Below are 14,462 nucleotides of genomic sequence, written 5' to 3' on the forward strand. Positions count from 1 at the left end.
GAGAGAGAGAGAGAGAGAGAGAGAGAGAGAGAGAGAGAGAGAGAGAGAGAGAGAGAGAGAGAGAGAGAGAGAGAGAGAGAGAGAGAGAGAGAGAGAGAGAGAGAGAGAGAGAGAGAGAGAGAGAGAGAGAGAGAGAGAGAGAGAGAGAGAGAGAGAGAGAGAGAGAGAGAGAGAGAGAGAGAGAGAGAGAGAGAGAGAGAGAGAGAGAGAGAGAGAGAGAGAGAGAGAGAGAGAGAGAGAGAGAGGAGAGAGAGAGAGAGAGAGAGAGAGAGAGAGAGAGAGAGAGAGAGAGAGAGAGAGAGAGAGAGAGAGAGAGAGAGAGAGAGAGAGAGAGAGAGAGAGAGAGAGAGAGAGAGAGAGAGAGAGAGAGAGAGAGAGAGGAACACTCGGTACTCACCAGACGCGCCCGGGTCGGTCTCGGCAATCGCCTGGTCCGGTGAGTCGTCCCTCGTCCTCTTGGACCGGTCGCCTGAAACACGACGCCGGTCAGGTCAGCGGGTCATAGTTCAGAAGGTCACGGGTAAGTCATAGCCAATATGTCTAAGGGTCATGAGGTCACAACTCACAGGGTCATATGGTCATAGTTCATGTCAAGGGTGCAATCATAGGCTGCAAAACATGAATTCATTGAGGTAAACAGTCACAGGGTCAACTTAGGTCACAGGTCACAGAGTGATAATAGGTATCGATTCACACACTTGTCCAGACGGTGCTGAAATTGAGTACTGACAGACTAACCAGAGTTATCATTTTCTCTTTCAAACACACAAACGGTCAAAGCTATGGTAACTGTCGCATAAAACCTAACAAAGACTACATCGCTGCGACCTAACCCCAGTAACATCCCTACAGGCACATCAATCGCAACAACTAGCAAATAAACAAGCAACCGTACAAGCAAGCAGAACAGTGAACAAGCGGGCTGACGACAGGTCCTAGCTCTTGTCAGCCTGACTCACGCCATGTAGCCCGTTCGCATTTACCATTCGTACTGCACACACTCCCTCGTCCACGTCTAACAGCAAAGTGAATCAATCAAGGGACCGAAGGCAGAGTGATTGCGGCTCATGGCGAAATAAAACTAAGCGAGCACACCGGTGAATTTACAGGCAAGCAGTTATTGAGATGTTGACACCAAAGCTCAATGAATATAAATATCCTTTGTGTGACAGCGTGTCAAAATAAAAAAGGCGGTGCTAAGCTTATTCGTGAACAACCAAACACACCAAAAGCACGTCCTAATTTGCATCAAAATAACCGAAATAAAAATTTTGAGACTGATAAACAGTGCACTGCTCTGTGCGACACATCTCGGGCCGTGTGATTTTGTACACACGGTGACCAGCGCTCTGTCTGATACACTGTCAGTTACACTAAAGGACGGCAGCCTCCGCGGGGTGCTGTGCTAGCGTGACGTCACGATGACGTCATCGACCACACCGCCGCCGTTCGGCCGGCTTACCGGAGCCAACTCCGTGGGCGGGCGCCACGGGAGGATAGATGATGAACACTCCGTCTGGGCCGCGGCGGGGCGAGAGGCGACCCGGTCAGACTGAACACGGTGGGACGACCACCCCACCGCCCACCATAGTTACACTAACCCATAATCCCACCAACTGAACACGTCTGGGCCGCAGCGGGGTAAGAGGCGACCCGGTCAGACTGAACACAGTGGGACGTCCACTCCACTACCCACCAAACACTAACTAACCCACCGTCCCACCAACTGAACACTGAACTGGGGCGCGGCGGGGCGAGAGGCGACCCGGTCAGACTGAACACAGTGGGACGTCCACTCCACTATCCGTCATAGTAACCCACCATCCCACCAACTGAACACTGAACACTCCGTCTGGGCCGCAGCGGGGCGAGAGGCGACCCGGTCAGACCATGAACAGAGGCCCGAACGAACCCACCCTCACACGGACAGCACACTACCGTCTCACAAAGTGTGTCCCACCGTCCACCGTCACACTTACACTGTCCCACCATTGCAAACCAGAAATGGGCATCAACCCCGCAGTCACAATGATAAACCACTCATAAAACCATTCAGCATGCACCAGTCCCTAAAGGCCGCGTCCCCCAGGTTGCATGGAAACTGAAACTATGAATATGTGACTCAACCCTTTTCCTTTTCCTAGCCACCGTCAGTCAAGAGAAGTGTCTCGGTGGTACGGCCCACCATCGAGAGAAACCCCAACCCCTCGGTGCCGAAGCCTCCAAAGGGCTGCAGTAGACGGTCATTTGTAAGGCAAATGACTGCAACGACATTGACCAATAGCCAGCCGCCGAGCGGCGCTCAATAACTGCACGGATTGATAGTTACATCACTGTACGACTGATATTCATCGGCCAATGCGTATATCAGTGGACACATCACTGTCAATTTGTATCAGTTTCTCCGAAAGTCACCGAGATACTGGCTGTCTGTCTCCGAGAGTCTGTCTGTCTCGCTGTATCCCGACCCATCCATCCCCTTGCCCCAGTCGTCTTCGTCCCGCCTGTTTCCCTGCGCCCCGACCTATCCGTGTCCTCCTCTGGCCGCGTCATCCCAGATTCAGCCGGCACACACGCCGCGCTGTCAGTCGGTCGATTGCGAAGGTGCCTCGTTCGCAGAACACGACCGGTGTCAACCATCGATCCCTCGGGACTGGAGACCCTAAGGACGCGCCTCTGGCATACACTGAGGCTCAGCAGCGGAGGGCTGACAGTATGGAGCGGAGTCTAAGCCAGCGGCAACAGTTCCAAGACGAGTGAATTAATTAGGTCCCGGCAGGATACATTACATCAACGGAGGGAGGCAGTGCGGTGTGGTCTCATGTTGCTGAGTCCCTTTGGCTGTAAAGGTCATTATCAATCTAGAAACGAGATCTCCAATGTTGAAAGGTTGACATCGCTAGGAGGGTAAGTAGCACATGCATGTGGTATTTGAGGTTCCACAAAAGAGCAAGAGCATACAATATTGCATCTACACTCTACGGGCACTTCAGACCAGGCGACAACACAATTAATCGAAGAATGGCTAGAAGCGAACTAATAACTTACTATACTCCCCAAAGAGGAATAACTACGAAAAACGAGTTACCAAATCATTCATTCATCTACTAATACTAATCTATGTAGTGACACTAGAAACATTTGTCTGGGACCAGCACCTCTGTTCCAGACAGCGTCGTTCAACTCACTCTGACCTAGGTTGAAGCTGTTGCCCGTCTTCTTCCTCTGTTCGGGCATTATTTTGGCCATGAGGTTGCTGATCTTGTCGCCGCCGCGGCGCGGGATGGCGCCCACACACTGTTCCTCCACAGTTCGCAGGCACGCCTTGTGGATGTTCATCTCACAGTCTGCGGCGAGAATACAAGCGTCATGTAACGCATACACCACACCCACAATAAGACACAGTCAAACACATTACACACTGTAATACAAGGGGTCAAGGACACGGGGAGGGAAGACGCCACGCTCCCGTCGGACGATTAGACTCGACCATTTAGCGTCGACAGTGCCCCACGCCGGGTATAATCCTGGCCCAGATTACACACACGCCGATTTAATCCCCGTCCAATTACCCACGGACCAGGTCTTCCAGAGATCGAGCCGGTTCATGAACCCTGAGCAGTGGAGTCGGCGCGATGTCAGAGCGTGCACTCACACGTCCCCTGCTATCGTCTCATTGGTGTGAGAGCCAATCTGGTTAGTTTGTGCAGCTAGTAACAGTATTCTCACGGTGAGAAAATTCATGGCAATGCTGCCACGCCCGAGAGCCTCCTGCACATCGCTGTGATGTCCTTCTACTCTAGCGATGCAACTGACAGGTCGCATATGGAGTATAGGAAGTGAGAGCACTGGGCTGTCTAACCTCTCCCCCACCACGGGCATCAGCGTTCATAAGACCCTGTCTGGAGCTTGATCATTTTTGTAATACAGTGAGATACATTTTGATCATGGACTTGACTGCATTTCCGAACCGTTATCCATAGCCACTGGAACATCCTTCACCATTATGCAGTTCCGGTAGCCAGATCCAACCCAGCTGATCTCTGCCCCACTGACACACTAACCTTCACACAGACTGCCTACATTGCCTATCCACCAGCTGGTACACACGCCCACCGACCTAACATTCCGCACCGCCAGACCATCCCACTCACCCGCCCCAAAGTACCGTGAATCAAACGCATTCTTCCCCGCTCTAACATAGGGAGGGTCTGTCGCCGAACTATAAAGACAAACGGCCCGTGAACCACCGCCCGGTTCGTCCCACGCTGTCTGGCACGGTCAAGGACGCCCGTGTCTGGTACGGAATCAGTGGTTCAGGATGAGAGGGGTCATAGGAATACTTAAAAGCTGCAGATACTTCAGACTGCCTTACCACCGTCCACAAGTTATCTGCGTGTGCAGTGGATGCCCAGCAACCACAGCCACAGTAACAAGAGTTATTCACCGGTTGGCAACCCGCTTCCACGTCCTGGTTCAACCAAGGCACGCTTCACGCCAGCAAGTCGCGGTTCCGTGTAACGATGAGAAATGGCTACGAGTTCTAGGCGTGACCTATGCACACAGACATTCCCAGTGGAGTTGAGGAAGGGCCCACCTCGCAACACCGGGTAAGCCGGCCGGCCGGTCGGTCGCTAGCCACCTAATCGTGACACCGCGGCCCAGCCGCGGCTAAATGCGTCCTCAGCAGCTCTAGCCGGGCTGGCCAGCCGGCTATAACCCCAGATACAGCGGAGCGGGAGAGGAAACGAGCACAGAATAACCTCCGATTGGGCCCGGGATATCCCAGCTAGGTGCTCTACGGGCGTACGATCAATATCGGAGGACTTCCGCTCGTAACGAGCTGCTCAGCCACAGGCAGCTGAGATCATGGCCGATCTTCAACATACAAATGGTAGCTAAGCCCCCTAGCCTGCAGTATTATTCCTCAGGTCCGACGCATGATCCGGCTAGTGGAGGACAAACAGACGACCCTGAGTCTTTAAAGGTTAGTGGTGCCCACATACGCTGGGAAAGGTGAAAGGACGGGTAAGCGGACAGCGTACCGTAAAATTGTATCAGCCGCCAGCCAGAGAACACAAAGCACAGCGGACGAACCGAACACGCTACATTAACATGACTCTCGGGAAATACCTATTACCTACCCATCAACGTATGACACAACCTGCCAATGGGTATCATTACTACTCTCAACCCAATAGCTACGTTACCTGTCACATGACAAAAAGTATATAGAAACATCGGGTGGCAACATTCGACTTTCACTTTGTCCCATGCACTTCGCACAGCCCCAGACCCAGCCGTGCCGGCTAGCAGGCTGTACTCGCGAGCGCAGTGGTATTCCTGCTGACTATACCACGGGAAGGGCACTCACGTGCGCAATGGTATCCCTGGGAATTAATATACCGCCGGTAGGGTACTCAAGGGCGCTATGGTAGGGGGTCGATGCCTCGGATAGAGTACTCAGTACGGGCGCTCAAGTAGGTGGTTGCTATTGCGGATAGGGTACTCACGGGCGCACTGGTATCCCTGCGGGCTGATGCCGCGGATCGAGTCCTGGCAGGCGTTACAGGCAGTGACGATGTAGTACTGGTGCAGCTGGAACTGGTGACCACGCACCACCGGCGGCTAAGAACAGGCAGAATATGGGGAGAGTTCGTCAGCTGCAAGAGTATGACGCACAATGGGGTGTTACTAACACCCGCGTGTTACAGACAACTGGCAACAATGAGACCGGTAAAGGGTAGGTTTGGGATATACCATATATTATTTGGCAGTATATAAATTAAGCAAAAGATAAGACATGAAAGTAGCACGTAGATCCGCACCATACCGGGCTCATATGCACTACAATCGGCTCTTATGTAATTGACATACCGTACGTGTGACATGATAAGGACTCCATATCTCAAAAGAAAACTACATTAGTGACATGATATTGATTAGCCTCGAGTCTGGTTCGGTAAGCACGTAAGCAAGAGTATTGCGTGGGATGAAGCCTCCACGACGATCCCTCTGGCGTGGGCCGTCTCAAAATACCATCAGTAAATGGACGTCACTTCACGAGCGACTGACATCCTAGTAAATGCCACCACCCACAACCGAAGGCAATCTCAGTCAAACGAGGCATTTTGGAACACATATCAGTGACAAGAGAATTAGGGAATACCGGAGTACCACGCCGACTCATACAATTTGTTTTGTTTGGTAAATGTCACGGTATCAATACTCCATACTCCCACGCGTCTCAGGACATATAAGCGCATATTAGATAATATATTTGCCATCATCTTACTCGTAAACGCATCATAAGTGTATCAGGCCGGAAACGTTAACTACATAAATATGCGCTGACCTGGGGCTGGGACATGGAATGACATTCACGAATATACAGATATAGCCGTCTTTACGACCTGATGCAATACAGAATCGCTGCCAAAAGCGGCTTTCCAGGCCGATAACCTCCGATAATCCTAGCAAATCATCGCATAACTGCGATTCGACGCACCTTTTTATGCCTGTTGAGCAGTTTGGACTTGAAGGAGCGCTCCTTGGAGACGAACAGGGGGCAGCTCTCGACGATCTGCTGCAGGCTGGGACTGCGGTAGTTGAAGTACTTGTAGAGGATGGTGGCCAAGCTGGACGCCTGGGTCTGCGTCTGCTCAGAGGCGTTCTCCAGCTCAGAGCTGTCGGACCGGGTCAGGTAGAGGTCAGCACAAGCGCAGCCAAAGGGATAGACTGACACGTGGAGAGAGGCATACCATGACAGGGCGAGGGGTGTCGACATTAAGACGAACTGGAAAACAGTATCCAGCATTTCCAGCAACCATGACCCCATTAGAGCCAAATGCGTTCAACCACCACACCTACAAAACTATGAAAGTCGAACTTCCAAAAGCCACCAGTATAGACATGCTTATCGCATATGCTCCATGCCCCTCCACTACTCCTAACAGTTAACACAGACCAACAAACTGGTTGAGTTTCGATAGGTGTTCTCGAGTTAATCCCGTACCAGTTCAGCCCTTGTCCCCAACTGAATGCTGGGTGTACAGTCTCGACACCAACTTCATACCACTTCACCCCTCTCTCCCTGCACTCACGACTGGTGATCCGATCCATTCAACCACTCTCCCTGCATTCTCGGCTGGAACAGACGGTCTCGAGTTTAACCCATCCCACTTATTCCTCCCCTTTTGCACTCATGACTGGACAGTCCCCATATACTAGCACTACACCCTTTTTCCCTGCACTCACGTCTAATGATGCGACCAACAACCCTTCTCCCCTATACTCACGACTGGTGTACGGTCTCCAGCAGTTTGACCAGCACGTCCTCGATGATGCGGCCCTCGCGCGCCTTGTCGTGCCGCGCCTCCTCCAGTTCAGAGTCCTTGGGGCCGAACATGGCCCCCAGGCCGGCCGTCCGCTTCCCGCGGAAATCGGCCAGCTGGTCGTTGATGTCCTCTCGCGCTCGCGCCCGTGCCCGCTGGAATATCTGGAATAGGCAAGCGCGGAGAGTGCATTAAAGTAGCGAAAACGAAACACATCAGACAGAAAATAGTTATTGCGAAGCACCGGCCGCTTATGAATCATTTCGACCAGTACCAAATAAACCCCCCAAAAATGACTTGCTTCAAAGTATACATGCGGTACGAGCATCTGTTAACACTGATAGCCGAACACAAAAGCCCCTTTAGTGGCCATGGTTGGTACTAGGTTGGTGTGACAGACTGCCAGTCGGAGCGGACACCCACCGTGCGCAGTTTCTCCTCCTTGTCCAAGTCTCGGAGGAGAATCTCGTCTATCTTCAGTAGGGAACCCTCCTCAATGCCATTAACCCGCATCACCTGAAAACATACAGACGATGACGGTCAGACTCTCATGGTCGTGCAAAGCAGCGCGACATCATACATGTTTGAAGGACTAGCCAAGCAGCCAAAACTTTTACTGAGCTCACCACTGAAACGGAAATACCTGAGCAAACTGGTCAAAACGGGCCGACTCCGAATTTTCTACACTGCTGAGCAGTTTCATGGCACGTCTCAAATGACTCACACCTTTCCTTGCCCAACATCAAGGAAGTTATGCAAATAACCCTCTGACTACATCACAGCCAGGCAAAACAGTAAACACATCATCACGAATATCCTCATTCCGTCTCCCAATATTCACCTACACCGACGGACTTTTCGCCACACATGCCCCCACGTCTCGCACCCCTCACATCCACGTCCCAACGCGCCGTCACGTCCTTCCATGAACGTCCCACATTCCTATCTGACGTCCCTGTGAGGCCGTCCGCCCGCCAACGGCGCGTGACGGCACACTCGCGGATGGCCCGCGTCCTTTTATGGTCCTGTCCGCCACCCGGCCGTCCACACACGGCGGCGGGTGAGGGCCAGCCAAGCGGTGATCGAATGTGACAAGATGTTTGGCAGCTCATGACAAAATTTTGGTTGGCTACAGCTAGCAGAAGGCATGCATTCACTTGCATGTTTTCAGCGCGTGGCTTGGTTCGTTCGACATGAAGAAACCAGTGCGCGAACACTTTGGAATGTAATACCTTACACATCACTAGTGATCGCTAAATGTATCTCCAGAACAAATCGCTAAACAATGATCAACGAACGATCTACAGAATACCATGAAACGGCTAGATATGTGCGTTTACACATACCCGGCTTCTTAGTAACAAAATGACAGGCATCACTCACCATCATCCCACGCACCCATGAAATGCTCAATACTGTGAAATAGGTGCTCATCAAGCAACAGCATGCCCCCGGTACTTACAGCATCAGGCACCAAGAAAGTGGAGTGAATCTCATACGCCCAGCGGCGCATATCCTTCGCATTGCCCTCTTTGTACAAATCACTGATTAAGTAGAAAAACTGAAACACGCAAATGGAGCAAACAGCGTTATCGTCACGTACTGACGCGTCGGCACGCGCTGACTCGGTAGAGGGATCCCTGCTCTGCCGAGAATCAGACACAAAACCTGTCGCCAAGGCGTGCCGACACATGTGAACAGGCTCGGGAGCAGCGGCGGAGACAGTGGGATAAAGGAGCACACAGGATCCAGTTGTGGAGAGGCAAAACACAATCGTAAAGCAGGACAAATGGCGTCAACAACCAATTCATAACTCACAACAGCTGGCTTTATGGGATAAATAGTCTCACCAGCACATTTTGAAACATAAGAATGTTCTCTGACCAATTGTCTCGAAATGACACTACAGTTATCCCCTACGGCACTCGTAACCTGTTATAGGTATCAACTCAAAGCCACACAATGTTTCTCAACAAATGCAATTAATAACGACTCAGACCCGAGTTGCCCCTCACCCAGGTCGCCCTATCGAACCCACCCAAGACTAGAGCCAGCCAAAGACCGGCGCTACTCACCAGGCTCGAGGGATCGCAGTTGGATATCACATAATTCATAAAGACAGCTAGGTGAGCGTGATCGTGCAGCAGGTTATTCAGACTGTTGAAAGGCCCGTGGTCCTCCTGACCCTGAAAACAGACAATCGGTGACGTCAGAGAACGGCAGCAATACGTCACTGGAGGACAGCGGGGACACGGTGACATAGGTAGACGGTCAACGTCTCAGGGCAGCCCCAGAGAAAGGCAGTGGGCTCATCAGTATGCTTCAGGTAGGTCAATCTACATCTGATAAAGGAGCGCGACCTTCCTACCCGACTACACGCGTGGACACCGGTCACATTATCGGACATTAGCTCACATTTGGCCTGGACGTTGCCGACGCACACGTCAATCAAGTATTTCACCATATTCCTTCAGCTGGTATCCTCTTAATATTCGCATCTTTTCACAATTGTGTAAAGCTTTCGTTTACAATAATGCAATGTCCCTTGCTCTACTCCAGGTCCCAACCAGCCCACAGTCAGCTCTAGTTGAGGGTCTCACTGTCGTTACCCTGATCTGGAACCCCGTCCCCGATATACTCACACACTCCTGTTCGGAGAGGTCGTCGTCTTCTATGGACATGATGTGCGGCTGGTTCACCCGCTGCACCATGCCGGGACTGGAGCCAGACGTGTCAGTCGCAGACACCTGGCGGACAGTTGCACAGTTAGAGTTACATCACCGCCGCTAGGTGGCAGTGTGGTCAGTCAGTCGTCTACTGGCCGCTTGCAGCCGGCGATAGACAGAACAACAGCGTGCCAACAGCTCAATCGGCGCGTGTTTTCTGCTGAGTGGACAGCTGTGAGCGGCCGACGCGACACGCACGCGCAGATCAGAGAGAGTGGCGGACCGAGCGAGAGTCACCGGGCAGAGGTCGGAGGTGGCGACGCGTCAACATCGCGAAAAGCGCCCATACATACACACATCGCCCAGCGCGCTCAGCCCGGCCGAGGACAAAGACGGCGGCGACGGCGGGCGACATTTCCGCGCTCCAGTTTCCCTGATGTGCCGGCCGATATCGGGGCGAGCACCATGTGAAACCCGCGCACCGGGCCGGTCGGCCGGTCCGCCGCCCAGGGGTCCGCCCCCGCCACCGCCGGCGGCCTGGGCGGGCCGTGCACCGGCCGCACTTCGCGTGACGACGCCGGAAAAATGGCACCGCGTGGGCCGGCGTGGGCTCGGCGGTCAGATGGTGCACTCGATGATTGCAATGAAGTCGGCGCACCTTACACAACACAATCGATTTCGTACTGAGGCAACCTCGCTGCTCAGTAGAGTTCTGCACGGCTGCAATTTTCCACAGCCTAGCCGCCCCGCAGCCGTGGCTCCACAGCCACAGCCGCCCACAGCCGTGGCAAACTGTGGGCAGCCAGCCGTCAGCCGGCCGTGGATACTTTCAATGAAATGCAACCAAATAGTATATAAAAATAGTATACCTATTATATAAGTTGTTTTTAGTTGAAGCATATAGCCAAAAGCACATTGCAATGGGCTATAGATTATCAAGCTCATGAAGCATCATAGGTTAAGTGGTTGTGTATCTGTCTTTAGGCCAAAGGCCTGAAGCCTGATGCGCAACGCATGCCTACACAAGCCCTTGCAAGGGGTTAAGAAAGATGAGTAGGTAGGTACCTACATCAACAGAAAACATAAACAACGAACCAGAATAGAAGCACTAACAGTGTAGACATCTAATGCCAAATCCTGAAGCATGGTTGTGGGACAGAACAACAGACCCTGATGCTTTTCATTATCAATGTTAGGTATGGAAAATGAAACTGAAGTTGATGGACTGTCAAACAGTGATTGTCTAGTCAAAACTCTTGCTTCTTTCTTACCTTGCATATTTTCTGGGGTGTGATATGCCAGGCTTGAAGCAGCCTTCTGAGCCTTCTGAGTAAGTCTCAAACTAATTTGATATGCAAGGCATGAAAGCACTAGTGAGCATCCAAGAAAGAAAAACATTCATCTTTTTTATTTTTCCAAATAATGATCTTCGCTCAAATCCCCAAGGACGTGCGAGCCACAATTGCCTCTTTCAATCAAAAATTTTACTTGAGTTTAAATGACGTCAATAGCAAAGAAGTGGCAATAAATTGCTTTGACTCACTATAAACAGCCATAAAAATCCAAATTAATAAATAATAATGCTATACAGTTAAAAACTTGCTCTCAAACAAAGAATAAGTATCACATTTTTACATTTTTTAGAAAAAGACGTCATTTTATTAGTAAAGTCAACAGCTCGCGTAAGAAATATTGTGTTCAGGGTTTTCACCGTAATGTGAATTACGTGTTCATGGTTTTCACCATCATATGAATTAACCGTAAGTAAGGTTCATGCTCACTTATAATCTAATTCCATTGGCTTCGTTGATCAGCATTTTCTGTTAGTGGTCACTCACACACCAGTTAGAACATAAAGCGCCAGTTTTATATTATGTATTTGGACTTGCCGAAAATCCAGAAATACATCTAAGAGTTATTTTAGATAATATTTTATGAAGCCTTTGCCTGCCTTTACCTAGGCGTGGTTTCTTTTTCTATTACCTGAAAGAATTATTGAACGCTCGTCTTCAATAGCTGTAAGGTGCTCTCCTAATGACCAGGTGAGATTGGTTTGAGAGGGATGTGACAATGCAACATGTTGCATTTTTTGAAACTGTCAAGCTCTTGATGATGAAGGAACAATTGGTACCTATAATTAGTATTCTGTACCAGAGTGCAAACTCCCCTACAGCAAATGGTAAAACCATTACAGGTTTTCAAAGGCTTCACCACTTTCAATGTTGCTGGGCATCCTTTGCATGATTTTTGCAGGCTAGACTGTTTATCAGAATGTAAGATTAAGGATTTAGAATTTTATATTTGAGTACTTGAGATTGAGCTTGAAATCTCACAGCCGTGGCCACAGCCGTAGCCGTGTTCTTGGAGATATTTGCAGCCGCCCCGGCCCACAGCCGTGGGGCTGCAGCCAGCCGCGGCTGCAGCCGGCCGGTGCAGACCTCTACTGCTCAGTCACCTCCAAAAACACGAGCTCATTATCCTAACGAATGTCAACGTCCCATTTCACAACTTCGCATGCTACGACGTCACAAAACTCGCCAGACTTTTCATCGACCAAGCAGCCTTTTTAACTATCCGAGCCAACAGTCCGGTCATAGACACAGGGCATACAGGGTGGGGCAGCATAATCGGGAATAAATATCAAACGGGATTATTTGGTCATGAATTTAAAAATATAGCTCTAAGCACTATTTTAACAACATCCCATCAATCGGTCACCTTTTACCTATCCCTCATCCTATTTGACCGCCCTTCGCGTCGATGACCTTCTCAAGGCGGGTCCAAAAGCACGCGCATGCACGTGCAGCCTCCTGCTTGTCCATGATCGCCCATCAGCTTCGTACCTTGCACTGAAGACCGTTTTTACTGATGATAAGTTGTTCATTAAACTTCTACCAAAAAACGCTCCATATAAAGAATTTGGTCGGATTTAAATCGGCGGAGTTGAAGGACCAGAAGTTTTTGGTTCATCTCAGGTGGAGGTGCCCTACACAATAACATGTCGTCCTCACTGCAGTACCAGCACGGACAGAGTCCTCGTAAGACGTGATCTGGACCGTCAGTGATCCTCTCTTCCGACGACTCCACGTGAGTCTGCCAGAGTGTGGATGTATTTACCAGAGGTGCTCGTTTTATCCGGGCTCGATGAAGTAGGGTGCACCACGTGCACCTCCCTTGAAGACCACCCATAGGTCCATCACCTCAACAGGATGTTTACTTTGCATGACCGCTGCAATATTCTCGATACAATCCCCTATATGGCATGCCATTCTTTTTTATCGTATTCCAGTCGGTGATAAGATTTTTGGTCGCTGAAGTTTTGAACATTGTTTCTTTTTAATATGCTCAAGAGCTTCTTCCTTATATTCAAGTGAGTCATCTTGTATGTCCTCTGCTAAGAGTTATTTTACGACGATTACGTTAACTTTTTGTCCTAAGTATCCCCACACAATCCTTATCGTCCGTGATAACACGTTGACCTGTCCAGCAACCTTTACGTGGAATGGCATTGTTTTAAACAAAATGTTCTTGTTTTACTCGTTTAACATTAGTGTCTATGGGCGCGCGCAAAGCACTTGGAGCACCGTCGAACTATTTTGCTGCTCTTTTCCAGGAAGTTGCATGCTCATGGATGTAGTCATGTCAGATGATGCACAACTTTTGGGCGTTTCATTGCCATGATATAATTTATCAAAATAATGCCATGCCTACTCATGACCAGAGCCCAAAAAGCATTCCCGATTATGCTGCCCCACCCTGTATTTCGTCGGTGGGCTAGTTAGCCGAGTGATTTAGGGCTGCAGCCCGGCACGGCTGTATAGATTGGGAGTATCCAGGGCCCACAGACTGCATGGCACCGGCGCTGACCTGGGGGACGGAACTGGCGGGGAGGGGACGAGAGGCGTGGGTGAGTCTGCGGTCTGCAGAGCCGGATGGATGACGTGGAGCGCTGTGACAGCGAAAGAGGGAGGGATAGCCGACGCTCGTCTGCGGTGGGACCACCAAGATAGACACTCCGGCCACAGGGACCCCAGTGCAGGGGTTTGTCGGTGTCCTGCTGGACCGACTCGACAGGGGCGTGGCTCGGTCCCATCCGGCCGCCCCCTGGAGGTCGGTGGGCGGGGCGTGACTCCGGCGCCGGCACCGCCCCATTGTTCGTCGCGCCGACATCCTCCGTCGACTCGGAGCGGGACACGACGGAGGTGCGTGGGCACGTCGGAACTCGGAGAAAAACCGGCACCGATTCTACCCACGGCATACAGTGGACTGACGGATAACAGTAGCGGGCGGGAGGCGGGCGGGAGTCATGAGCTTAGCGAGCATCTGGACAGGACCGGCGAGGCAGCTGATCCTAGGGATCATCCCAGGGTCTCGCTGAAGAAACCCAATGTCGCCACACAAGGGTGTCACGCAGCAACGGGCATGACCGGCTACACAAGTCGACTTAGGCGGATGAGCCATT

General features: G+C 51.1%; 1 protein-coding gene across 19 annotated transcripts in view; it reads right to left on the reverse strand.

Annotated features, from left to right (window-relative positions):
* LOC122385013 (rho guanine nucleotide exchange factor 11-like) overlaps positions 1 to 14,462 on the reverse strand; it is a 146,743-nt gene that overhangs the window by 76,022 nt on the left and 56,259 nt on the right. For 10 of the 19 annotated variants that reach the window (XM_043372943.1, XM_043372936.1, XM_043372940.1 and 7 more), the window contains 9 exons: positions 9,977 to 10,081; positions 9,410 to 9,520; positions 8,797 to 8,895; positions 7,758 to 7,850; positions 7,299 to 7,498; positions 6,509 to 6,686; positions 5,514 to 5,628; positions 3,195 to 3,347; positions 398 to 469 (listed from right to left, as the gene is read on the reverse strand). In XM_043372943.1, coding sequence (XP_043228878.1) covers positions 398 to 469; positions 3,195 to 3,347; positions 5,514 to 5,628; positions 6,509 to 6,686; positions 7,299 to 7,498; positions 7,758 to 7,850; positions 8,797 to 8,895; positions 9,410 to 9,520; positions 9,977 to 10,081 — 1,126 coding nt within the window. Of the gene's footprint in view, positions 1 to 397; positions 470 to 3,188; positions 3,348 to 5,513; positions 5,629 to 6,508; positions 6,687 to 7,298; positions 7,499 to 7,757; positions 7,851 to 8,796; positions 8,896 to 9,409; positions 9,521 to 9,976; positions 10,082 to 14,462 lie in introns of all 19 variants that reach the window. The other 9 variants (XM_043372929.1, XM_043372933.1, XM_043372931.1 and 6 more) reach the window with 1 other exon arrangement.

Source organism: Amphibalanus amphitrite, unplaced genomic scaffold (assembly GCF_019059575.1).
Source record: "Amphibalanus amphitrite isolate SeventyFive unplaced genomic scaffold, NRLGWU_Aamphi_draft 000205F_arrow, whole genome shotgun sequence".
In the NCBI taxonomy this organism is placed as follows: Eukaryota; Metazoa; Arthropoda; class Thecostraca; order Balanomorpha; family Balanidae; genus Amphibalanus; species Amphibalanus amphitrite.